Source organism: Papaver somniferum, chromosome 1 (genome assembly GCF_003573695.1).
Source record: "Papaver somniferum cultivar HN1 chromosome 1, ASM357369v1, whole genome shotgun sequence".
NCBI lineage: Eukaryota > Viridiplantae > Streptophyta > Magnoliopsida > Ranunculales > Papaveraceae > Papaver > Papaver somniferum.
In genome coordinates, this window is record NC_039358.1 from 85,925,982 (window position 1) to 85,952,086 (window position 26,105).

The following is a 26,105-nucleotide window of genomic DNA, read 5'->3' on the forward strand; positions in this document are numbered from 1 at the left end:
AATTCCTGAACATAGGAAAGCTCTTCTGGCTAATATTATAGAGATTAATAGCCAATTTGGGAGAAAAATATCTTGGTACTCCTACTGTGTTTCAAGCTTCTAAAATTCAAACCCATATGGGTATTTTCCAAGCTGTGGATGCCAAAATCTCTATTTGGATACATAAGCCCTTGTCTCAAGCTGCTAGAATTACTTTGATTAAACATATTTGCCAAGCTATCCCCCTTTTTCAAATGTGAGCCTTTCTTATTCCAAAACATCTGTGTAAACAAATGGACTCCCATCTTTGTAAATTCTGGTGGGGAGAGACTTTAGATTCTAAAGACAGGAAACTGCATCTTTTAGGATGGGACATTCTATGTTCCCCTAAGACTGAAGGTGGTCTAGGCTTTAGAAAGGCTGGGTTAAACAACCTGGCTATGTTGGCTAGGAATGCCTGGAGAATTCTAGAAAATCCTACTTGTATGCTAGCTACTGTTCTCAAAGCCAAATACTTTCCTAGAACTGATTTCTTGAATGCCAAGTGTACTGGTAAGTGCTCTTGGACTTGGAAGTGTTTGCATGCTATAGAAGAACTTATCAAGACTTTTATCTCCTGGATTGTTTGGGATGGTCAATTTATTGACTCCTGGTGTGATAAATGGATCCCATGCACCAGCAAAACATTGGACTAATGCTGCACCAATTGGTAATGGCCGTCTTGGAGCTATGGTTTGGGGTGGTGTCGTTTCTGAAAGTCTGCAACTTAATGGTATGATTATGTTTATATCAACATTATCCCTTTGATTAGGTGTCTTTATTCATCACTCATTTTTGATACCATCACAATTTCAAAATCGTACTTTGATTTCATTTCTTTGGTTAATTTGCTCATGTGAATTGATCTTTGGTAGTTGATTTGTGGAGTGAACGTGTATAAATCAGTTTAATGTGTAACACTAAGAAAATTGGATGAATTCAGAGACCTTAATGTATGTAGTATACGGTGGATTTTATCTGAAATGAATTGAGATTTTTTGTTGTTTTATGAAGTGATTATTTTGTGTATTTGTATAGAGGATACACTGTGGACCGGGGTGCCACTTGACTATACAAACTCTGAAGCCCCAAAAGCATTGGCAGAAGTTAGGAAACTTGTTGATGATGGCGAATACGTTAAAGCTACAGAAGCTGCGTTCCAGTTGTCGGATAAACCTTCCGATGTATGTGACAAAACTTGCATTTTAGTTTATGTGTACATTCTCCTAGGAGTCTTCGTAAATGTGTGTATGTTTGGATGGGTATAATTCTGGTTCAGGGTGTATCAGTTTGTAGATTGGTTCAACTGAATTACTCATTAGGTGGCAGGTGATGGGGGCAAAATATAATGCTAGATTTAGTACTCATATGCCCTTATGATACGATACGTCGGTAGCTGGTGTGGTATATTTGTAACTTCAGATGGCCAAATCAGGTGGTCTTGTTGAAAGATATAGTCTGCATCCACTGATGGATGTTATACATTTGCTTTATGGCATTGCATAATTTTTGTCTATATATGATTGTGTACCTCTTGCGTTCTAAATTCTGTTCTATGATCTCAATTTCATCATGAGTGTTACATAATTTTAATAACTAAATGCAAAGAAAAAGTTGTGTCTACTTTGGAGAATGTACATTCTCAAGTTTTTGAGATTACTTATCAATGGTTTGTAATTGCATTTTTTTTTAATGATGAAGGTTTACCAACTTTTAGGTGATATCAAGCTAGAATTCGATGATTCCCACGTGTCATATACAGAAGAATCTTATCGAAGAGAACTTGACTTAGACACTGCAACAGTAAAAGTGAGATATTCCGTTGGTGATGTAGAGTTTACAAGAGAAAATTTTATCTCTTATCCTGATCAAGTAATTGCGACAAAAATCTCTGCGAGCAAATCGGTATCACTAGATAGCAAGTTACACCATCACTCATTGGTAAATGGAGATAACCAGATTGTCATGGAAGGAACCTGTCGTGGTAAGAGGATTAAGCCTAAAGATGATGACGATCCAAAAGGCATTAAGTTTTCTGCAGTACTTGGCTTGCAGATTAGTGGTGGTAAAGAAGTGGTATCCGTTTTGGACCACAGGAAGTTGAAGGTTGAAAATTCAGACTCCGTTGTGTTACTACTGGTAGCTTCATCTTCGTTTGGTGGGCCTTTAACTGACCCTCAAGATTCTAAAAAGAATCCCACTTCGGAGTCACTAAACAAGATGAATTCCTTAAAAAACATTTCCTATGCTGATCTTTATACACGTCATCTGTCTGACTATCAGAGTCTTTTTCACCGTGTATCACTGAAGCTTTCTAAGAGTTCCAAGAGTGTCAAAGGTGAGAATGACAGGGTTTCCACTGCAGAAAGAGTGAAGTCTTTCAAAACTGATGAGGATCCTTCTATGGTGGAGCTTCTGTTCCAGTATGGTCGCTATTTGCTTATTGCTTGCTCAAGGCCAGGAACGCAGCCGTCAAACTTGCAGGGAATATGGAATAAGGATGTCGAGCCAGCATGGGAGTATGTGCTAGATTGCTTTTACCTTTTTAAATTGATTATAACCTTTTTCTTTCTTTTATATTTCTGGATCTTAATATATACTGTTTTATGATCTTTTATCAGTGGTGCGCCGCATCTGAATATCAATCTTCAAATGAATTACTGGCCTTCCCTTTCTTGTAATCTTCGGGAATGTCAAGAACCTTTGTTTGATTACATATCCTCTCTGGCAATCAATGGAAGGAGAACAGCACGAGTAAGTTTCTCTTCAAATGTAGTACTTTGTATTTGTTGTTTATGAAGGTCTTGAAAGTGGTCCTGCAAGAAATAGGTATTTAGTGTTGAATTTTCCGGATTCCATAAACCAGGATTCCTGACTTTGGAACTGCAGGGATAGGCCATGTAAAAATAGATTTTTCTGACACAATTATAAGTCTGGTAATGGGCCATGCGACAACTTAACTGACTTGAACTACACTAGATCTAGATTAAGCGTACATCTTTGTTGCACTGATTTAGATGAACCACTCAATTTGTTTACGGAATGTTGACGAGACTAAAGATACTGCAATCATATGAACAGGTCAATTATGAAGCTAGTGGTTGGGTGGCACATCAAGTGTCGGACGTATGGGCAAAAACATCACCAGACTATGGGGATCCTGTTTGGGCATTTTGGCCAATGGGTGGAGCATGGCTAGTCACACATCTGTGGGAGCATTATACGTACACAATGGATAAAGTAGGATATTTCTAGCTGTATCCTCTTGAAATTTTGATTACTTAAATTATCTTCCTTGAATCTTGTTTAAAAAGTAAGCCGCTTATTTTTCTGGCATATTCAGGGATTTTTAGAAAAAAAGGCATATCCATTGATGGAAAGTTGCGCCTCTTTTTTGTTGGACTGGTTGATAGAAGGCAAAGGAGGATTTCTTGAGACCAACCCATCAACTTCTCCTGAGCATAGATTTGTTGTCCCAGGTGGCAAGACTGCTAGTATGAGTTAATCTACAACTATGGACATGTCAATCATCAGGGAAGTTTTCACCCAACTTATCTCTGCATCTGAGGTAATAATCATTCATCCGTCAAGTCCGAAGTTCTTAGTTTGAAAACGCCTAGCAGGAATGTTAAATTTGACTAGCTCTGTTTCTTTTGCACATATAAGCAGATTTTGGGGAAAACTAAGGATGCTTTAGTTGAAAAGGTTAAAAAAGCACAAGCAAGGCTTTACCCAACAAAAATTGCTAGAAATAATTCTATCATGGAATGGGTACGTTAGAGCGAACCACTTAACTGGATCCCTATCCGCTTAACTACTCTTTGGTAATTCCAAGTATCCAACGTCCTTCTTGGCAGGCACAAGATTTTCAGGATCCAGAGCCAACCCATCGCCATGTGTCGCATCTGTTTGGTTTGTTTCCAGGGCACACGATAACTGTGGAGAAAACTCCAGACCTGTCTAAAGCTGCTGAGAACACACTTCTCAATAGAGGTTTGTTGTTTAATATAGGAAAATTTACTTGGTAAAGCTGGGTTATAGACTTCAGTTGATACATGTACCTGGATAGTAAAACTTCACTCAGAATGTTTCATGGGCATCCTAGATTAAAGACTGTTATATGTCGATAAGGTCATTGAGCTCCAGTCAGGACTTAAAAGTCCACACAACTGACATGTTGGGATCATTTTGATCCATATATTAACCGTGCACCAACAAAATCAAACTGCTGAAAACTGAGACATTATCTGTACTGTCTTGTTGGTTGAACAGGAGAGGAAGGTCCAGGATGGTCAACAACATGGAAAGCATCTCTGTGGGCTCGTCTTCATAGCAGTAAACATGCATATCGGATGGTCAAGCATTTGATCGACTTGGTGGATCCAGATCACGAGAGTGACTATGAAGGAGGCCTTTACAGTAACCTGTTCACTGCACACCCTCCATTCCAAATTGATGCCAATTTTGGGTAAGCCCCAAGAATGAAGAATATACTTGGCTAAATGTTTGGGAGAATTTTTGTCAATCAACTCTGTGATTATGTTTGTGTATGCCAGATTTTCTACAGCAATTGCCGAAATGCTCGTTCAAAGTACTGTAGATGACCTGAATCTGCTTCCAGCTCTACCTCGCGATAAGTGGGCAAGTGGGTGTGTGAAAGGTTTGAAAGCTCGTGGTGGTGTGATAGTCAATATCTGCTGGGCTGGAGGAGAACTTCACGAAGTTGGTCTTTGGTCTAAGGACCACAACTCCTTGAGAAGAATACGTTACACTGGAGCCACTGTTACTACTCGGATACTACCTGGGAATGTTTACACTTTCAACAAACAGCTAAAATGTGTGAAGAAGCAAAATCTCTTCTAAATGTCATTTTGTCACAAACAAAGAGAGTAAAATATTTTTTTTAAGAGGAGATTATGAACCCATTTACTGTATGGTATTTATTACTACCAACTACCAACTTTAGCTAAAAAATTTATTACCACCTACTACCAGTGTAAATTTGATGCTTCAAAAAAAAAAAAAAAGTGTAAATAAATTTGCAAACCAGCAGATAATTCCTGCAACTAAAAAAATTCTTCATCTTCTCAAGACTCAAATGCACTCACAGCAGTATAACAAAATCATCAATCAATCAATGGAGATATCATGCTAAACATATTTTCTAGGGTTCCATTTGAGTCTGTTTCTGAATGCAGATTGGTTTCCAAGACATGGAAATGCTTCATTTCTCATCTAAGGTTAATTCCCCTTCTTCTGTTTCAGATTCAAAGGTTAGTTTCATTTCCCTTATATGTTCCAAAATCAGAGAGTGCAACTTATTCACCTAGAGTATGATGAAACTAATGATAATGAACAGCAACTTAGAATTTCAAAGATGAATCATCCACTCATCAGCAGAGTACATTATAGGTGTATGATATTTGGTGATGATGCTCCATTTTGGAAGATAAAGTCTCTGATAATTGGCTCATCAAATGGTTTAATTTGTTTATCTATACCTACAGATGGTAAATTTGGGGCTTTTAGTGATCCTCTCTATATCTGTAATCCTGTTACTAGAGAATACATACTGTTACCAATTTGTAATGAAAAATGTCAACAAGGTCGAAATGTATTTGGATTTGGTTACAACGATAAGACGAATGAGTATAAGGTGGTTAGAATCTATTATGAATCAGAGGAACATACCGAACCAGGACAAGTTCAGGTATACACTCTTGGGGCTGGTACTGGCTGGAGAAACAAAGGAGAGATTGCTTATGCGTCGCAAACAAATAATTCTCATTCACCGGGTATGAACGCAGATGGAGAGGTTTATTGGTTGCACCAAGGGATGCCGAGAACTGAGAGAGGGAAATCCAACACTGGTAGAGTTGTGGCCTTCAGTTTGGCAAATGAGATGTTTCGATTGCTCCCTACGCCGCCTTACTACACTACCCTGCCTTCTTGCCTGAAAATGGCGGTTTTTGTTTATTATCAAATCCAGGTTCTAGGAGGCTGCTTGTGTTTTATTCATAAAAAAGGATATGACACTATCAATGTATGGTCATTTAAGAAGAGAAATGATTGTTGTAGTTGTAGTTCAAATGAAAAGGAAGAGGATTCCTCCAATTGGAGTTTGGCAGCCGCCGTGCATTTGCAACGTGGCGATCTTGTGGAATTCTTTGACCTCACAAAGAACGGGGAGATTTTATATTGGGATGATAAAAGAACTCCTTTAAGTTATGACCCGAGAACCGCAAGTATAAAAGAGCTTCTGAATGATGATACTGCTGGTTTGGATGTTTTTGAAACGATTCGTCATGAGAATAGCTTTGTTTCATTGAAAGCATTAGGAGAAGAGAATGTTGACATGTTTGATCGAATCAACTGATTGACTACTGGAGTAGTGGAAGCGTTGCAATGGGCTTCGGTATACAAAGACAGAGGCAAACACATTTTGGAGCAAAAACAGTCATCCAGCCGTAGATTTGATACTCGTAGTAAGACGAACAAACTTATCTTTATTTCTTTCACTAGTTTTACTGCAATGTAGTTAGTAGATGAAAACAGTAGTGTCTCTCAAAAGTATATGAGTTATGGTAGTGTTGTTGTTTACTCAATCCATACTTGTTAGACCTCTTTTGGTTTTAGTCTACTGTATGGGCGCTTTTAGTGCAAACCAATGAATTTGTAGCTCTTATCATATCATATATGATGTTGGGAAGTTCATATATTACCAACTGCGTTCATTTTGAAGTGGGATGTTTTTCCTTGTTTGTTCACGTTTAGAATGTTTAGCACTGTGTTTATCTGTGCAATTGTGTTGTCAACTTATCATTGAATTAACATAGCGTGTAAGGAGAAACTTTACATGGTACTTATTTCGCAGATGCTACTTCAAAAGCATTTAATGAATCATGTGGTTTGATTTTGGGAATAATTTCTAAACGAATACCTTTTAGTGTGTTCATGAATGTATGCTTGAGTGTGCGAAGAGTAGTCCTCACATGTAAGGGATGCACAGATCCTCGTAAATGAAGTTGCTCATTCCAAGTGTCTGTATGTTTGTGATTCAGTGTCTTGTTAAAATAGCTTTATTTGAATTGTGCAGGGTATTATTTCTGTACATGGTTTAATATGCATCATCATGTGGGGCTAATTTATTGCAAATTTAATTGCTATGACAAGATCCATTTTTATGGCGCCCTGGTGGTCTCGTGGAGGTCTTTTAAGCAAGTTTTTGTTTCATGGTTTAATCTTACATGTGGAATGTGGAGGTTGTGTGTGATCTTATGTTTCTATTGTCAAGTGAATGGCTGATTTTCTCACCGCAACAAGGCGATAGTTACTGTCTTAGATGTGAATTCTTCGCCTCAAGCAAGAAAGTCTTTTTCTAACTTCATTTTCGTCAGCTTTTCTCCTTTTTTTTTCTTTTCTACCAATGACATTTTTTAAGTTCTGATTACTATCTCTTGCAGTCTATGTTGAATCGTTGATCTTTCTATTAGTTTCAGGTTAAGCGGTTCTGGCTGTAATTTATATCTTCCCATTCAGCCAGGCGCGTAGTTTCCCGACCTAAGCCATAAAAATGAGCTTTGCAAATGTCTCTGTAATCTGCATCGACTGGAGTTCAAAATTCGGTCGCATTCTGCTGGACTGGACCCAAGTTATGGAACAAACAAGACCCTAAAGACAACGAGCCCATGAAATGAATGAATATGGGATAAAATGAATGCATGGGGACATGAGTGTCATTTACTAAAATGATATCTGAAATAGATTCATGGTTACCCTAAATTCCCCTTAAACCCTGCGAATGATATCGGAATCCACCATATAGAATAGAGCAGAAAACACAATACATTTCAGAGAATCAGAGAACTCAGAACTAATTTCTCGCTCACCAACAAACTCAAAGATGGCTTGGCGCGGATCTGCATCTAGATCTTTCTTCTCCGCTGCAAGAGCTATGCGTTCAACAGCAGCACCACTTCCTCGTATCCGTCCAACACCAGTAATGGCTACTCCTCGTATCCAAGCACCTCGTTTCAATTTTTCCAATCCAAGGTACCCCTAACTTTTCTAGGGTTTTAATAAAAACTCTGATTCTTCATTATAATTGACGTTGATTTTGTTTGATGCAGGACTTTGGGTGAAATAGGGTGTACTCAGTCACTACTAACGTTGCATAGCATTGTTGCCGCTCCTCGTCTCACATCCCACCTCGCAGTCAACGTGCGAGCGTGCTGTGAGCTCTCACAGGGTACCTTCTGCCGCACTTGTCCAGATCGCTAGTTAGTATTCTTTTTAATTGTGTCTTTAGGTTATAATTTTAGGGTTTTTTTCTTAATTTTTTTCATTATATTCTTTGATGCAATTGGATTGAGTTTGTTTGATAATGTGGTGATAGGTGAAGTAACATTAGGCTTTTAAATTTTGTGAAGTTGTTATATTGATAAAGAAAGAAATTGGGGTTGAAATTTGTTAGGGAACGGCAAGGATAGGTGACGCAGAGAGAGAGTGAAAAAGCCGCGAGATGATGATTACTAAAACTTGTAGGTTCCTCTTAATTCTTTCAATTTTTACTAGTAAATGAGGGGTAGATAATAATTCATGATTCTTAGAAGCTCCCAATAGATTGCTTTTATTGAAGGATGTATGAAATGCGAAGTAAAAGTTTCGATGAGTAGTCTAGAAACTCTCTGTCTTGTGTCCTATCTTTTCTGTTGATCGTGTTATAATCTGAATCAAGATGTAGGCTTTCAGCTTATTGATACATTACTTCTACTATGTTGTTCTAATTTGGGGATTTTAAGGAATGTTTCAAAACACTTGCATTATTTATTTTTCCCTAAATCAGTACACCGTCTGGTTTGTATCAAAATAGTTAACCGTCTGGTATTTCATATTGTTAGAAATTTTAATTGTTTTTTTTACCTCGCAAGTTACTATGGTATTATCTGGAATGTTGAATTAATGTTTTTTGGATTCTTCATATATGTTCAATTTGGTGCATGTAAATTAAACGCAACACAAGCTATAATCTACAATGAGTCAATGACCTTATCTATGTTACTGATCACATACATTGCTTCCTTTAGATGGAAACATTAGGTTCATACTTTATATACAACTATCTGCAAGCCGAGATTTGTGGACAAAGCTAATTTTGATATTGGTAGAAATGCATACAAGATTTGTTTTCTCCGATTGCACTGTAATTATTCAAACCAAAGTAAAGTATCTTTACATATGAGTATACAGGGATGTTATGTTTTAGTGAGGATTTCAATTAGAAAGTAATTTTTCAAACATATCTGAAGTGTTTAAAAATAAGAAGGGAACAACAGAACCATTGAGGGGTTGCACCAGCCATCAATAGGTAGATATGACCAATGATGGAGCACCCTTTTCGCAGCTTAGGTTGGTCGTCGGTAATTGGAATCCGATGGATTTCTTCCAATCTAGTTATTTTGTTACCTTTTAGAGGTTGAGATGTTATTTCAGGCAATCATCAAACTTTCATAGCTTCCGATTCCATGAGTGATGCTTGAACTGAGCATTCTTAGTTTAATTCTCAGGACTGTTGAGTGCATGTTTTATTCGTGGTGCATCTTCCACTTATGTAACACCCATAAATCACGACGGTATTCTCAATGCCAAAGAATGTTTCTGTTCTTGCATTTAGGCCATGCATGTCGTATTAGCTTCATAGTGAATACGCCAAAACATTTTTGATTTGCCTCTTTTCATCACTGGACATGGGTTCAAGCTAGTTTGGTTATATCTTGATTAAGACCTACGTATCTAGTGTACCTTCTTATTCCTTCTTGGTTCAGTTGATGTCCTTAGAAATGAATGAAGCTAAAGGCTGAGCATTCCACTATCTCGCTCCTTGATCATTCGGAAGTTTCCCAGGTTGGAACCTTAGTCTGTTTAGTAAAAGTCGTTAAGCAGTTATAAGACAGCTGAGGGGGGTCCTGGCGCGTAGAGGGACGAGTTGGGGATTAGTCGAGGAGTAGGGGTGTATATACATATATGCATACACATAAAAAAATATATGTTATTTGTGATTAGCTTTCCTTAGTTAAAAAATCTTATTTTATAAGGTCGTGCTCGTCTTTTGAAGACGTATTTCTCCTTTTACTTTAACTAAACCCTAGAGACATGATTGTGAAACTGATGTGCGCATTCTCTATCTTTTGATTTGTTTTTCAGGTACTTGACAGGATTGTGGTATCTTTTGAGTGCTTTGGTATCTTGAGATCTATGACAGTCAGGTTAATCTCATGGAAGCTCTTTTCGCTTGCGAGTAAGATAAAAACAAATAAGAATCTTGTCTTTTTATGTCGACATATATAAGAAACTCCATTACCAGCTAAATTTTTAAAGAGGCATTTGGTTCAATTCAATTTATCTGGTGTAACTATCTTTTGAATTTGAGTTGTGATTTTAGAAATCCATGTTATCTTGTTTAGTAAATCCTTATGTTCTATCTCTTTTTTTAATCCTTTTTTCTGTTTCCTGATCCTTCTATATTATGCGGATTCCTTGTTTTGGTTATGTTTTCTGCTTTTGCTTAATATCCAATCTCGAATATTTTGACCTTTCAGATGTTTTTGGTCGTGTCTGCTATCTTAGTCTTTCAGTAATTTCTGCCATTCGGATTCTTTCTTGACCTGATCGTTGGCATTCACCTAAAATACATCAATACGTTTGAAAGCTAGGTCATTCAGTGTGCTGTAATTTCATGTTCCTCTTGAGTTATTATCAAATTTTAACAGGTCTGTCTTTGATCCTCTCCACTTGACCACTCACTCCTTCCTCAACCATAAAGAAACAAAAGAAAAAAAAAAAACGAAGAATCAGCAGGTGGCATTCTGTACTTGTGTTGGCTACCTAAATATTGATGGGAAGGAGGGTTTTGTTTTTCCCTAGTCTCCTTCTGATGGGATTTTAGGGTGGTGGATAGGGCTGCACAACGGGTAGGGTGGGTAGGATATGGCCTATACCCGCCACCCTACCCGTTTACTGGCGGTTAAGAAAATCTTTACCCGCCACCCTACCCGCCAAATAATGGATAGGATAGGATACGATTAAAAAATTGATGGGTAGGGTAGGGTTGGCGGGTATGGGTAGGGTATGTGCACTCCTAGGTAGGGTGGGTGATATGGCCTATACCCGCCACCCTACCCGTTTACTGGCGGTTAAAAAAATCTTTACCCGCCACCCTACCCGTCAAATATTGGATAGGGTAGGATACGGTTAAAAAACTGGCGGGTAGGGTAGGGTTGACGGATATGGGTAGGGTATGTGCATCCCTAGTGGTGGACAAATTTTAGCATGTGAAAGGTTAGTGAGGGAACATATAGGATTTTTGCAGTTTACTATTTTGGGGTAGAATCTGTTTTCAAGATCCTCCAATTTGACTCCTCGAAGAACTAATGTACGTTGTGGAGAATAGACCCTACCTGAAAATGATCTCTTTACAGCCAACAAAGTTGGTTTGAAATTAGCAGCGATATCCACATCTGTTATATAATTGGTAAAATGTTAAATCATTTTCACCGAGTTTAACAACATTTGGCATGATTTATAAAGGGGATACCAGTTCTACTAAGTGCCGACACCGTTTCGTATAGGACAAAAAAATCCTACCGATCCTAGCCGTTGGATCGATGAAATGGTATCAACACGTAGGACTGGTATCCCCTTTATAAACCGTTGGATCGATGAAATGGTATCAACACTTAATAGGACTGGTATCCCTTTTATAAATCGTGACATTTGGGAGGGTATCTGCCGTGTAACTGCGATGAACAAGGATGGGAGAAGAAGATTATGGTCCGACGATATCTTGGTGGGGCCACCAGAAACTGATGGCTCAGGAGAAATTTATCTGAAATGCGAACTCACGAAACGTTTCATTCTCGAATTTATCCAAACTCCCAAGTGCTGTACCAGTAATTATTGTTATCAGCATCAGCTAGTCCAATAAACTGGAATTTGTTCTGTTCCCTTGCCAAGTTGCCATCATTCGTCACCCGAACAGAACCACATGCTTCCCCCTTTGCAGCCAAACCCCGAAATTGTTCGAGGCCTTGTTTAGTCTTGGATCGATTTTTAGGAAGTATAGTGTAGACTTTGTAGATAATTAATGAGTCTTAAGATTCACTTAAAGTATATGGTGTTATATTCCATTCTATCTCCAACCCAATGTTGTTCTTGGTAAAAGTAAAAACACTTGTAGGCTTACAGCCAAGATACAAATTGATGATTTATATTTTGTCCAAGTGGTTTGTTTTTATTATATTCTTTGTCGAAATATGGTTATCTGTCTATTGATGTCATTCATGCTCGTTGAGATGTCTTGTTCTTATCTCATGAGTCATGACTATCTTTAATATTTGTCTGAACTGTTTCACCAATTTTTCTCCACAAACCAACAGTTTAGGTGGCAAATATGGTTCCAAACTTCCAATAGGCAATAGTGTATGGCTCTTGTTATTAAGGTGAAAGATTGTGTAATTGTCTAAGTCGTAGGTTGACACCGGAACACAAAGTTGTGTCTTTAGGACTGCTGGACTAGGATGAAGATATGGAACTACACTATATAGCGGCTAAGGTAGTTCAATTAGACACTAAAAACGAGGTAATAGATCTCTGTTCACCACACATAGATCAAGTAGTATATAGGTAATAATAATGCGACATTATGCGGCTAAGGTAATAATAATGCGACATTATAGTAATTAACTTAACATAAACATATCTAATCAAGAAAAAGAAAGAAAATAACTCTTCAAGAAAGCATAGTTCATCAAGTGGTCACTCAACTCACTCTTGTCGTTGTTGGAGATTTTCAAGTGTCTTTATCATAATTTCCAAATCTAGGAGTAATCTCTTCTTTCTTTTCTTTACTATTTATGTTAAGTTAATTATAATTCCTTGCGTAATTTTGTTTAGAAACATTCGATGAAGTACACCATTTTTTGACCCCATCAAAATATTACCCTCGAAATCTGAAGTTTTTCTAAAGTATCGTCACAGTTTGGTTTTCCATCTTAATCAGTTAGTCAAGACTAGTTTAATTTTTCTAAAATTTTACTTATTTACCTGCTACTTGTTGCCACGTTGATTATATCATTTTTCAGGTTTGGCCAGCTCGGTTCAGGATCGTTTCTCCGTTTTCAAGTTCGCAACTACTCAGGTGCACCCGCAACCACGTTTGGAGGAACAATGTGTTAACATATGATTTAACTTTCATATAACCATTGGAGATACGGCTATCAATAACTAAAGAGTCCAAGTGAGAATAAAATGAACCAAGAAACAAACTGCCAATAGGAAGTTGCTCACCTTTAACCATCTTAAAATCAAGAGGAGCAACAAATGGTTTCAATTGAGAACCATCAAATTCAAACACGTTTCTAAACAACCACAAGGATAAAAACGCAGCAATGGTTAGTGTACCATCGTCAGGTCTATTCGGGTCTATCTTAGTCGACCACCAATACTTCATTCATTGAATATAGCAATTTCCCGATGCATCATTGATTTCATCCATCTTAGATTTCAGAATTGAAATCATCTTATTCTCTTCTGTTGAGAACTCAATTGGAAGGCCGCGTGTGACTGGAAGATGCGGTAAAACGGCCCCGTCTTCTAAGGTAATGTGAGTACTCCCTATCTACATATGGACATGTGTGTAGGAATACACCATCGAGCAAGTAAAGGTACAATACCTGGTATGTCGTGATATGTGAAGATTTCTCCAGACGCTCTAATGACTTCAATAACTTGTGCACTGTCTAACATTACTCGGACGTGGTCATAATCGAGCATGTGTCTCGTCCATCCAGAAAAATCAGGCAAAGCTTTTCTACCAATCTTAAAATCTATGGATGAAGCAGAGTAATGACCTCCTTGCAGACATAACCGAATTATAGCTTTTGGGGATACCATCTTCAACTTATCATTCTCTCTGGGATTCACAAGCGCACGGATAGCATGGTCTTGAGGAATTTTGCTGGTCTATATCGAACCACAAAAAATTCATCATCTATATCCGGAGTGTTCTTAATCATCGAATATTCGTCTGCGTCACTGGAAGCACAATCATAACTATCTCCTGGCATCTCTACAAAGCGGCTGCGCATATTCACTCAATGTTTCTGCTCCAATACATTGTGCAACACACATGGAGATAGAAATTCAAAAAATCAGCAAGGTATCATAATTGAAAAGTGACAATATCGGATGATGATTATATCATAAAAATGCATATATCGATTAAAGACGACGTAAACGAAGAAAAGACGGTAAAACCATAATTCTTACCTGTTTATGGTTCAATCAACAACCAAAGATGATGATGCAAGATTTGATGCTTCAAGGACTTCCTTTTTGCTGCACTAAAGATGATTAAAACACCTACGAAGATGATCGAAGCACCGAAAGTTAAAAGTTTAATTTTTGACCTATATCATGATTAATTCACGTAAAAGTTTTTTTTTTTTTTTGAAATTTCTTTTTCCATGAATGAACCATGCATGTAGCAGACAAGAAGAAAAAAAATTGAAAAAATCAAAAATAAATTACTCTGGTGTCTGAACTTCCCTAGAATAATATTCAGAACTAATATGATGACTGTCGACTCATATGTGAATCAATTAAATACTCCTAGACAGATTTCCCGCTAGTATAAAGCGACTAATTAATTAAATCTACTGCAGTATTCCTCGGTTGAATTCCTAGAAAAATACACTAATTAAACCCTAATATTCACTTACTCAGCAGAATTCCATGGAATAATAATGGATATTCACCTTTTGGGCATAAGGGGCACCCCCGAGTAAAAGACACGGGTTTATTTAGCAATAATGCTCAAAGGAGCATCCAAAAATATGGAAGAACAAGGATATGGAAGTTGTATCAAAACAGGAAAAAGAAGAGAGATAAAATATCATAAAATAAAGAAAACCGTGAGGGTGGCCCAACATGATCGGCTGGCCGTCCATGCCGACGATTCGCCCCCCCCCCCCCCCCCCCCCGTTTCCCTTTATTTTATTATTATTTTAGAATTTCCTCTTTCAAGGACTTCCTATTTTGATCAAAACTCCTGATTTCCATATTTTGTCAAATATTGCTTCATGGACCATATGGTTAGCAAAGCAAGTGCTCCTGCAACCATTATGACTTTCTACCATAAAAACATTAAAATAATATTATTTTAATATTTCTAACAGTTGGTCTTTCAATCAAAATTAAGAGTTTCAGTCAAACTCAAATTTTTTATAAAGGATGAAATAATACTCGATGGACCATCAAAAAATACCAAAATTCTCAGGATTTGTCCATGGACAAAATAGTGATACGAGCATGCCACCATGGTCGGCCATGGTCGGCTCCTTGCTTGTTGAAAGTCGTACCACCTCCATCATCGATTAATGACCTAATTAATCTCATGGAGTTCATATTAGGTTCAAACTCTCTCCAACAACTGTGAAGATGATCCATTCACCATCAGATGGTCCCACGACCACCAAGGTACGGTTTCTGTACACCTTGGCCGGTCCTCCTGTAATACCCCGATATTCGGCAGTGGCTGAAAGAATAGGAATATAAGTAATGGTTTGTCTTTTCCTAACACCGAAGCCTTTTCACCACAATTGGCTCCAGAGTTGGCAGAAAACTCTATAGTTAACCGTGCTCGGGCAGGAGAAATCCAAGGATGGGTGATCTTTCGGGAATATGCTTCTGGATAACCGCAGTGATGCCCGTTAAAAATCCCACACTGCCGGATAACCATAGTGGCTAAGTGGGGACAATATCGGTGGAGGGACGGATCATTACAAATAGTATCAGAGCCGACGACGGTTCACCTGCCGAGGGTGGGAAGGTACACTTGACGGGGTTGGTTCAGGTGCTTCTCATGAGGGGGCAGGGAGCGTCGGAGACCTGGGCTTGAGTATATATTTCGGGGCCGAGGACGACTCCAATTTAAGGTGGTGGTATTGTAATACCCTGATATTCGGTAGTGGTTGGCCGAATGGAATATATGTAATGATTTGTCATTTCCTAACACCTAGGCCTTTTCAGCACAATTGGCTCTAGAGTTGGCAGAACACTCTGCACTTAAGCGTGCTCGGGCGGGAGAAATCCAAGGATGGATGACCTCCCGGGAAGTTTCTGCTGGATTACCGCAACGATGCCCGTTGAAAACCCCACACTGTCGGATATCCGCAGTGGCTAAGTGGGGACAGTATCGGTGGAGGGACAGGTCTTTACAAATGGTATCAGAGTCGATGACGGTTCACATGCCGATGGTGGGAAGGTACGCTGGATGGGGTTGGTCCAGGTGCTTCTCATGAGGGGCATGGAACGTCGGAGATCTGGGATTGTGTATATATTCCGGAGCCGAGGACGGCTCCAATTTAAGGTGGTGGTATTGTAATAATCCGATATTCGGCAGTGGTTGCCGAATGTAATATAATTAATGGTTCGTCATTTCCTAACACCGAGGACTTTTCAAAACAATTGGCTCTAGAGTTGGCAGAACACTCTGCAGTTAAGCGTGTTCGGGCGGGAGAAATCCAAGGATGGGTGACCTCCTGGGAAGTTGCTGCTGGATAACAATAGTGATGTCCGTTAAAAATCCCACGCTGCCGGATAACCGCAGTGGCTAAGTGGGGACAGTATCGGTGGAGGGACGGGTCATTACACCTCCTCCCTCCATAATTAGGTTTTACTACCTAATGCTCAATAGAGCACTATTTAAATTATGATAAAATACTGATTAATCATCCTTCCAGCAAATGGTCTACAACTGACTTTGGTGAATGCTCAGTCAAGCATCCAGGCTCCATATGGTCAGTCCATCACCTCATATGGCCAGTCCCTCTCTCTTCCATTGGCTTAATGATTGCTGCTGGATAACCGCATTTGAAAATGCGGGGATCTAACAACGACACCCAACAATTAGTTTGGCATACCAATGAATGACGAGAACTTGATACATAGCATCATAAACTTGATTCTTCAAGTTTATAAATAGCATCATAAATACATATGCAGTTGATTATGACATTATGCAAACAATTTATTATAATCCAATGAATGACAAGAACTTGAAAATTGCTTACGAAGAACCTGAAATTGATAAGGTGTTCTTGGCTGTCAGGATTAGTGTTGTTATAGTTATGCTTGACCCAATTACTAGGTCCGGAATAGGTTTGACTCTTAATGATTATGTAGGGATCACAAGAGAAGCAAGAGGATCCAATGCGAATTCTAAAACCAGAGAAGAGTTGGAATTGAGAGGTGCTGAAGCTGCTTTCAATGGGCAACACAATGGAGTGGACACAACATCATCTTCCAAAGTGATTCAGAACCTACTCTCCTGCTTTTGATGGGGATGTATGCCAGAGCAAGGGAAAGAAGATATAATATCAGTGAATACTTCAATAGTACGATCACAAACTGTATAAACTTCAAAGTCCACGGATTTATTTTGAAAAGTAGATTTCAAATTATAGACGCAGCTCATATATCTACTTACTGTAATAGATTAGCTATAAACAACATATGGTCTGGCGAAAATCTTAGAGTACTTTTAAACAATCTCCATTTTCAATTTTGGAAAGCAAATATAACTGAGTCTATTGCTTACTGTAACAGATTAGCTACAAGCTACTTAAGGTCGGGTGAAAACCTTACAGTCCCTTTAAACAATTTTCAATTTCAAGATTGTGTTGTAAATGTAAGTCACTCTACTGCTCTATATAACGAGGAGTCAGAGATTCAAATTAATGAATGAGGTGTTTCCTGCTTTTCGGAAAAAAATAATAATTCGTTTGGTAATCTGAGAGGACTTACTCCAATATATTTTATAGAGAATCAACTAGACAGTCAGACTCAATCTAGAGAAAAGTATATCAAAGAGTTTATATCTCTAACTCTTAATTCAATCTGCAATCAGCAAATAGAAATCTGCGAGCCCGATTGAATATAAGAGGAGTAACTTGAACGGTACCAAAGACCAATGTTCAAGTGTCAATCAATTTAAATCAACAACCAAAGGTTGGATTATTGAACTGATTGATCTTAACACACAAACTTTGATATTTCATTTATATAACAAAATATAATGCGAAAAAGAAATAACACATACACCAAAATTTTGTTAACGAGGAAAACCGCAAATGCAGAAAAACCCCAGGACCTAGTACAATTTGAACACCACATTGTATTAAGCCGCTACAGACACTAGCCTACTACCAATGAACTTCGGACTGGGATGTAGTTGAACCCTAATCAATCTCACACTGATTTAAGGTATAATTGCGTTCCTTACGTCTCTGATCCCAGCAGGATACTACGCACTTGATTCCCTTAGCTGATCTCACCCACAACTAAGAGTTTCTACGACCCAAGGTCCAAGACTTGATAAACAAATCTGTCTCACACAGAAAAGTATATAGATTGAATAAATCAGTCTCCCAAAGAAATACCCAAGAGTTTTTGTTCTGTGTTTCGATAAATCAGGGTAAACAAGAACCAATTGATAAACCGGTCTTATATTCCCGAAGAACAACCTAGTATTATCAATCACCTCACAATAATCTAAATCGTATGATGGCGAAACTAGATATTGTGGAATCACAAACGATGAGACGAAGGTGTTTGTGATTACTTTTTATCTTGCCTATCGGAGATTAAATCTCGAGCAAATCTTAGAGAAGATGGTACTCAAACGATAGAATCAGGAAAGATCAGAACACGCAACTACAAAGAAAATAGTTGAGTCTGGCTTCACCATCCCAATGAAGTCTTTGAACTCGTTAACCTACAGGGTCTCGAATAAACCTAAGGTTAAAGGAGAATCGACTCTAGTTGATGCAACTAGTAACACATCGGAGGTGTGGGGATTAGGTTTCCCAGTTGCTAGAGTTCTCCTTTATATAGTTTTCAAATCAGGGTTTGCAATCCAAGTTACCTCGGTAACAAATTATTCAATATTCACCGTTAGATGAAAAACCTGATTCAACCAAGCTAATATCTTCCAACCGTTAGATCGAACTTAGCTTGTTACACACAAATGAAATGTACCCTCATTTAGTATTATGTAACCGTACCCAAACGTGTACACCATATTGGCTCACAAATAATTAACCGAAGTTAGCCATATGATTACTCTCATATCAACCTTATTCATCTTAATCATAACTAGTTCAAATGACTCAAATGAAACTATTTAAAGAGACGTTCAATTGCTATCTTCTCATAGAAGTATATAAGAACACAATTGAAGCAAAATCGGTTTGATTCACTCGAATCAATACATGAACATTATAGCCACGGTTTGCAAAGATTGCATTCCTTATTTTTATAAATGTTTAAGTTCATGTACACAACCGATTTTAGAAAGTAACCAACTCAAGTATGCAAATGGGTGCGCATACTTAAGTAGCCGGACCGAGTTTGGTTACGCCAGTACGGGTACGCATAATTCAGGTTCCCGGTTTTAGACTTATACACAAATGTGATAACACACTAAGTTTATATCCAAACATGGTTACATGATTCTAAAACCTTTATTTCAATCATTGAAACTTTCTTAGAGGATGACAATAGCCATTTTCACACACTATTAGCATTAAAGCAATTTTCAAGATATTGAAATAATCATAACGAAACATTCCAAGTCTACACCAAATGATTGTATCACACAAACCACGTAAGATGTTACTCGGCAATTTTAACGTGATATAAGATGAACTTGGTCGAAGCGAAAGCTTTCCAACACATATTTCGAGAAATATGTAAGCGAGATAAACTCATCTCGAAATCTCAAATGTGTATAATAGAAAACTATATCGTAATACGACTTATGTCTCAATATAGGAGATAAAGGTAGAAATAGACTTTCCAAGTGATAGATGAGTTTCAGTCTCCACATACCTTTTGTTGATGAAGTTCAACAAGCTCCCCTTAGTAAATGATGAACGTCGTGAAGTCTAATGCTCAAATACACAATCTATGTCCTAGTCCTAGACATCTATAAATAGGCTAGAAATAAAGACTTATAGTTTTGATCAGTAACATTGACAAACATGCTTGAGATATCAACGCATGTGAGTTCGACCGAGCAGTGCTCTAACAATCTCCCCCTTTGTCAATTTTAGTGACAAAACTATCAATACATATGGCTTACAAAATAAATAAAACTTTGTAGCTTCTTTTCCAAATGCTTGATCTCCTTGGCATCTTCAACACTACTCGAAATCTTCGTCACTTCCAAGTACTCCATGATTCTAAACGTGTTCAACTCAGCATCATAGTTGTTGAAGATCCGTAGCGATAACAATGAGAAAACAAATGCTCTCGATCATTGTTATACAGTGTCATAGTATTATTACACAACATCAAAATTCAATTGTATCACAACTTTGACAACAATACTATGGTGATATGTATCACTCCCCCTTAGTCAATACTTCATCTCGACATGAAAACCACTCCCCTTACATAATGATCCGTAAACCATATGTATTTGTAGTATGAAACTACACATTAATTCTCCCTTTTTTTGTCAATATAAATTAGCAAAGGTACGAAAACTAGTGGGATCCTCATGAAATTTTCATAGAGATACTTCATGACCAAAAGAGAATAACATACCAACTTATTTAGATGCAATCATAAAGCCGAAGCTAAATGCATTCATCGAGGAGTTTATAAAGATACAAGATAACCCCTATAATATTCCACAGCCGCACTCCACACAAAGATTTGGCAATAAATTACAAGTTCAAAAAGAACTATCCTCCATAAAATGTCATTACCGAAAGAACAACAAAGGCGACCTTGCTTTTACAAGAAAAGAAGGATTTTAAGAAACACTAAGATACTTAACATAATCATATATATCTACTAGAAACAAACGCAGGAAATCAACACTACTCTAGACATATCAAACTCAATTGCCCAAAAGATCAAGATAAGCATAGGGGCAAGAGTTATGAGAGACTAATGAACCAGAATAACACCAATAGACTGCCGTAAGTGTTGAAATATAGAAGTGTCTAATGGTTTGGTGAGAATATCAGCCAATTGTTGTTCAGAGGCACAAATTCCATAGTAATGATACCATTTTCACAAAGATCTCGAATAAAATGATACCTTATGTCAATGTGCTTAGTTCTAGAGTGCTCAACAGGATTCTCAGTTATACGAATCGCACTTGAGTTATCACAAAAGATCTTCATTATTCCAGAGTCAATTCCATAATCAGCAAGCATTTGCTTCATCTATAGAATTTGTGTACAACATGAACCTGCAGCGATGTATTCTGCTTCACATGTTGAGAGAGATTGTGAATTTTGTTTCTTGCTATGCCAAGCTACAAGATTCATCCCTACATAGTAGAATCCTCCTGATGTACTCTTTCTGTCTTCCACACACCCTGCCCAATCAACGTCTGAATAGGCAGTAAGGTCAGTGTTTGTATCAAAAGTGTAAGAAAGACCATACCCGGCGGTGTGATTTGTGGATGGGGAAAAACGGGTCACCGGTTTTTTAGGAAAGTGGAGAGTCGAGCGTGCTGTCGAGACTCCTCAGCTGGGCAAAATGTTTAATCCTCACACAGATGCATCGCTGCAAAGGGGGTGCTTAGATTCGGGAAATCAATCTGTATGACTCCGGCCTAAACCAATACAATGGCCGTTCCAGAGTCAATTCGGTCGCAAAGAGGGAGATGGGTTGATCTGTAGGACGGAAGCTGAGAATTGTGTGGGATCAGTGACGATCAAAGATTGTGGGCGTGTTGAAGGTTTCTGCAATAATAGCGAACTGATAAGTTCTAATAAATTCTGATGGATTGATGAATTCCTGAGAGTGATAGCTCGAGAAATTCTACGTAGACAAGAGTCTGTCTGTTCAATCATGGTTTCAGAGACTTATTTATATTGTCAGAGTCGTGAACACCTTGATTCCTATAACTCTGACGGTTTCTTGAGTGAAAGAGTGGGAAAGTGGGAGATCGTTGTAGTTGCAGGAAATCCTACACTACACCCCTCATATGATTTCATTAACATTTAACTCATTTTAGATTAACAATCTTAATTTTATTGATGAATCTTTGAACAATCTTACAAGAAAAGATAAAGGAATCAAGAATAACCACTGCTCTAGATTTTCTCTCTCCTATTTACTTGCTTCTCACCCAGAAAAAGATCCCCCTTTTCCTTTACAATTGAACGACTATTTATAAGGAAGTACATAGTGGATGACAGCTAATCTGTTCTTTATCTTCGGATATGGCTTGCGACATTCTCGTAACCTTACAAATGTTAATCTCGCAAACTCTCTAATTTTCGCAGGACCATCATATTTTTCTCATGATTTTAGTTGACGTCGTTTATTATGTCATTTCTGAAGCTATTCTGCGACACTGTCGTGTTATGTTGTTAATAATTTCGCTGAGATATTATTGCTGCAAAATTCTGATCCTACATCTTGCCTCTTATCATATCTTCTCTGCGAAGTATAGAGTGATGTGAGAAATGCCGCAGTTATCCATCATTTCATATTCTGCATTTATCACATGTATCCTTTTTCCCACCTGTTTCTTGACACGTCTTTTGTAATTGCTTCTTTTTAACCGCTCACATCTTTCCGCATTAATCGTGTTTATCTTCTCGAGAAATAATTTCCTTTTATACTCTTTCTCACTCTCTTTTTCTCTCTTTTTATTTTCTCTGCAACTTCATCCTTCTTCTGCAAATTCCGTTATTGCAACTTTTTCTTCTTTCTTCTTCTTTCAATCTTTTTAAGTTCTTCTTAATCTCCATACTGTTCCCTCTGTAGATCTTCATCATTCTTAATTTTCTTCGAAATAATCTTCCTGCTAGTGTTTTTCATGGATTCATCAAGGTTAGTTTTCTTTTTTCTTCATTATGGGTTTTGCTGAAATTGATCTTGCTCACTGCCTTATTTGATGTTGTTTATGTGATTCCCATACTGTTGTTATTTCAGCAAAAACGCCTCAAACACCAAATTTACGGTTCAGAACCCTAATATTCCCAAACCGCAGCATAAGATTGTTGTACAAAAAAGAAAGTCTACGGATCATAAGGTAGTAAGAAACATTATTCTTTTCTAATAACAATATTATTGCCTCTGTTTCTTATCTGGATTGTGATTCGCAGGGTGATAAGGATGCCAACAAACCTCTCAAGAAATCTCGCCACCTCAAAACCGTTGAAACCTATGTTCCCTTTCACTTACTTATCCCTTCGAAATCTTCTGCGACATCTTCGCAAGTTAACCCATTATCTCCAATTATCGAAAAGGTTGCCTCGGATTTCATCCCTTCAACTGACCTTTCAATGATTGAAACTCCCCTTATTAATCCTTCTGTGAATGAAACTTATTCTCCTCCTATTGATAATGTTTCCCAATCTTCTATTATTACCAGTTCTCTACCTGAGCCTCTTCCTTTAAATATTGCTTTCAAAGTCTTGTCTGAGGTTTTGGATGATGTTAAGAAGTCTTCCGTTGATCCTGTCAAGTCTGGTGTTTGCGAAATTCTGAGTAAGTATTTTGGCCCTGATAGAGCTGCTTCGCAAACAACTTTTAAAAAAGAGGTTGAAATCTTGAATAAAGATCTCCAGATGATGACTTTAGAGTGTAATGCTCTTCGTCTCGAAAATCAAAAACTCCAGAATGTTTCGTTGGATCGCGACAATCTTCGCAAGAAGAATGATGAACTGAGAGGTATGATTTCCTTATCTGTGTCTTCAATTTGCCTCTTTAATGATTTTATCTTTTTCATATGTAATTTTCCTTGAAATCCTTTTTTCGCACGTTAAGCCTTAAACCAGAAACGAATAATGGAGAGATATCAATTTAAATCGGCTGTTGAAGAAGCCCGTGTCGATAAAGAGATTTTGATGGATCAATATAACCAATTAGATAACCTATATTCATATTCTGTTGATCATATAAATAATCTTACCAATGAAAATACCCAATTAGTTCAGAGGCAAAATTTATTGAGTAATGAAATATCTCGCCTTCTTATTCTTTAACTAAAGCTAATTTAGGGATGGAAACTTTATCAGATGAGAATAAAACCTTATCTCAAGAGAAGGGAACTTGTTTAAACAAGATGGCGATATCTTCACAACAACTTAGCATTATTCAGAAAGTATGTGATGACCAAGAAAAATCTCTTCGCTCTTTGAGAAATGAACTTAAAGAAGTAACAGAGTCATCTATCATTGAAAGAGATACACTCATTCAAGGTAGAATAGCTTTAAGTGTAAAGGCGAATCAACTTAACGAATAATATTCCAAATTAGAAGAATCTTATTCTTCTCTTGCGAAGAAAAATGCCTTTCTTATTTCTAAAGAGAAAAATCTTCAGTCTCGACTTAAAGGTTTAGTTGGAGATAAATTTGATGACGCAATGGACCGTTGGAAGAATAGTTGTCTGACCTTGATTCAACACCTTATTTCACAAAAGGAAGGTAGTCATAATAGTTTGACTGCCTTAACTATCTTTTCTTTGTCATATCTTTTTGAGTTCTTCATCTTACTAATTTTAATTTTCGCAGAGTCTGAGAAAAATCTTCATTCCTCCATTTCTGTTTTGGAGGCTAAATATGCCAAAATTCGCAAAGAAAATGCACTACTCGTCTCTGTCCTTACTGGTTCTCGCGACCGAGCAGAAAGAAGACTTGATTATCTTGCTTACTTTAAGGATATTCAAGATAGGAATCATCAGAGAGCACTTCTTCGTCAAGTTCATCTCCGGGATGAAGTCCTTGTAAATGATATTTTATTGTCTAAATATCTTCCTCCCACATCAATCGAACCTTTGGAAGTAGATGATGATGAAGTTCCTCGTCCTGCTGACAGTGATTATGATTATGAAAGTGGTGCAGAGGATAGTCTTTTGGAAGATGAAGAAGAGATTCCTTCTAAGAAAGCAACTGCTGGTGCTAATCAAGATGAAAACGAAAAAGAAATCTCTTCTGAAGAAGTAATTGCTGGCGATAATTAAGGTGCTAATCAAGGTGAAGATTAGAATCGAAATGAAGGAGAGGTTGGCGATAATGAGAACATTGGCGAAGAACGTCTATTATCTTCAACCAACTTTGGAATCAATTTTACCTGTTAGTATTTTGCTGGTGAGAAAGATAATGCCTCTTGTTTATTGATTCCCATACTTGCCTCTAATTATCTTTCTTGCGAGAAATGATCTGTTATGAATACTTATAAATATTTTTTTTTGTCATGTGGTCTTATTTTTCCTTCCTAATTAAAGGTCTTATTATGCCACCTCTTGTCATTGCGACAAAATCGCAGGACGTTCTTGCACTTTCATGCAAGAACCCATTGATCTTGCCTTAACTTTTTCTTTTGTATTATGGCCTCTTCAGGAATGTTGCGAAAATATGACAGGCCTAAATATTCTTGCGAAAATAAATCCCCATGACATTGTCGTCTTGCGACGAAATCGCAGGACGTCTTCGCACTTTCATGCGAAAACCCATTGATCTCGTCTTATCTTTTTCTTTTGTATTATTGACTCTTCAGGATTGTTGCACAAATATGACAAGCCTAAATACCCTTGCGAGTAAAAATCCTCATGACATTTGCGTCTTAAGACACTTATCAGCTCCCTAATGGAGGGTGCCGCCCTTATCTCCCCCTGGTTGCACCTTCAAGGAGGCGTACTTCTACCATACAAGGTTAGCTCCTCCCATCCAGTATTAACAACAACCAGTTGTTTTCGCAACATCTTATCCCTTTTATCTATAAGGCTTATGGTTACGAGACTGCACCCTAAGTGGGGTTTTCTTCGGGCCGAGTGCAGCATAATCCAAAACTTGTCAAGAATGGCAAGGTACGCTTCAAACGCCCCTGGCACTCTTGACTCAACCGTGTACCTCGGCGCCTTGATCAGATTCTGCACTCCTTGGGAGAGTCCTTATTACCTTAGTCGCCCAACCTAAGTCTTATGCTTAAGATGAGAATCCAAGGTGCCTCTCCCGGATGGGCTTTATTGACCCCAAATCTCCATGACTTAGGTT

At 37.9% G+C, this 26,105-nt stretch overlaps 2 protein-coding genes and 1 pseudogene across 6 annotated transcripts; all 3 read left to right on the top strand.

Annotated features, from left to right (window-relative positions):
- The first annotated feature begins 272 nt into the window (after nt 1–272).
- LOC113346998 lies at nt 273–5,067 on the top strand (annotated as a pseudogene).
- Nucleotides 5,068–5,079: 12 nt separating this feature from the next.
- Nucleotides 5,080–7,632, top strand: LOC113293223 (F-box protein At3g07870-like). 2 transcript variants are annotated; one of them, XM_026541927.1, is made up of 2 exons: nt 5,080–6,503; nt 7,512–7,632. In XM_026541927.1, the coding sequence occupies exon 1, from the start codon at nt 5,312–5,314 to the stop codon at nt 6,392–6,394; it is 1,083 nt and encodes a 360-aa protein (XP_026397712.1). In that variant the 5' UTR covers nt 5,080–5,311; the 3' UTR covers nt 6,395–6,503; nt 7,512–7,632. The 2 variants fall into 2 exon arrangements, with proteins under 2 accessions (XP_026397712.1, XP_026397717.1); XM_026541932.1 differs by lacking the exon at nt 7,512–7,632 and adding an exon at nt 7,115–7,430.
- Nucleotides 7,633–7,750: 118 nt separating this feature from the next.
- On the top strand, nt 7,751–10,511 carry LOC113293239. 4 transcript variants are annotated; one of them, XR_003332149.1, is made up of 4 exons: nt 7,751–8,070; nt 8,148–8,297; nt 8,492–8,558; nt 10,222–10,480. XR_003332149.1 is itself a non-coding variant. In XM_026541952.1 (4 exons), the coding sequence occupies exons 1-3, from the start codon at nt 7,922–7,924 to the stop codon at nt 8,509–8,511; spliced, it is 288 nt and encodes a 95-aa protein (XP_026397737.1). In that variant the 5' UTR covers nt 7,752–7,921; the 3' UTR covers nt 8,512–8,558; nt 10,222–10,491. The 4 variants fall into 4 exon arrangements, 3 of the variants coding, with proteins under 3 accessions (XP_026397731.1, XP_026397737.1, XP_026397741.1); XM_026541952.1 differs by having other exon boundaries at nt 7,752–8,070; nt 8,148–8,266; nt 10,222–10,491; XM_026541946.1 differs by lacking the exon at nt 8,492–8,558 and having other exon boundaries at nt 10,222–10,484.
- The last annotated feature ends 15,594 nt before the right edge of the window (nt 10,512–26,105 follow it).

What these genes read in the sequence shown, in the direction of transcription:
- LOC113293223 (XM_026541927.1), top strand. Translation starts at nt 5,312, where the DNA reads ATGTTCCAAAATCAGAGAGTGCAACTTATTCACCTAGAGTATGATGAA.
- LOC113293239 (XM_026541946.1), top strand. Translation starts at nt 7,922, where the DNA reads ATGGCTTGGCGCGGATCTGCATCTAGATCTTTCTTCTCCGCTGCAAGA. An exon ending in TTCAATTTTTCCAATCCAAG is followed by an intron (nt 8,071 to 8,147) that starts GTACCCCTAACT and finishes TGTTTGATGCAG; the next exon opens with GACTTTGGGTGAAATAGGGT.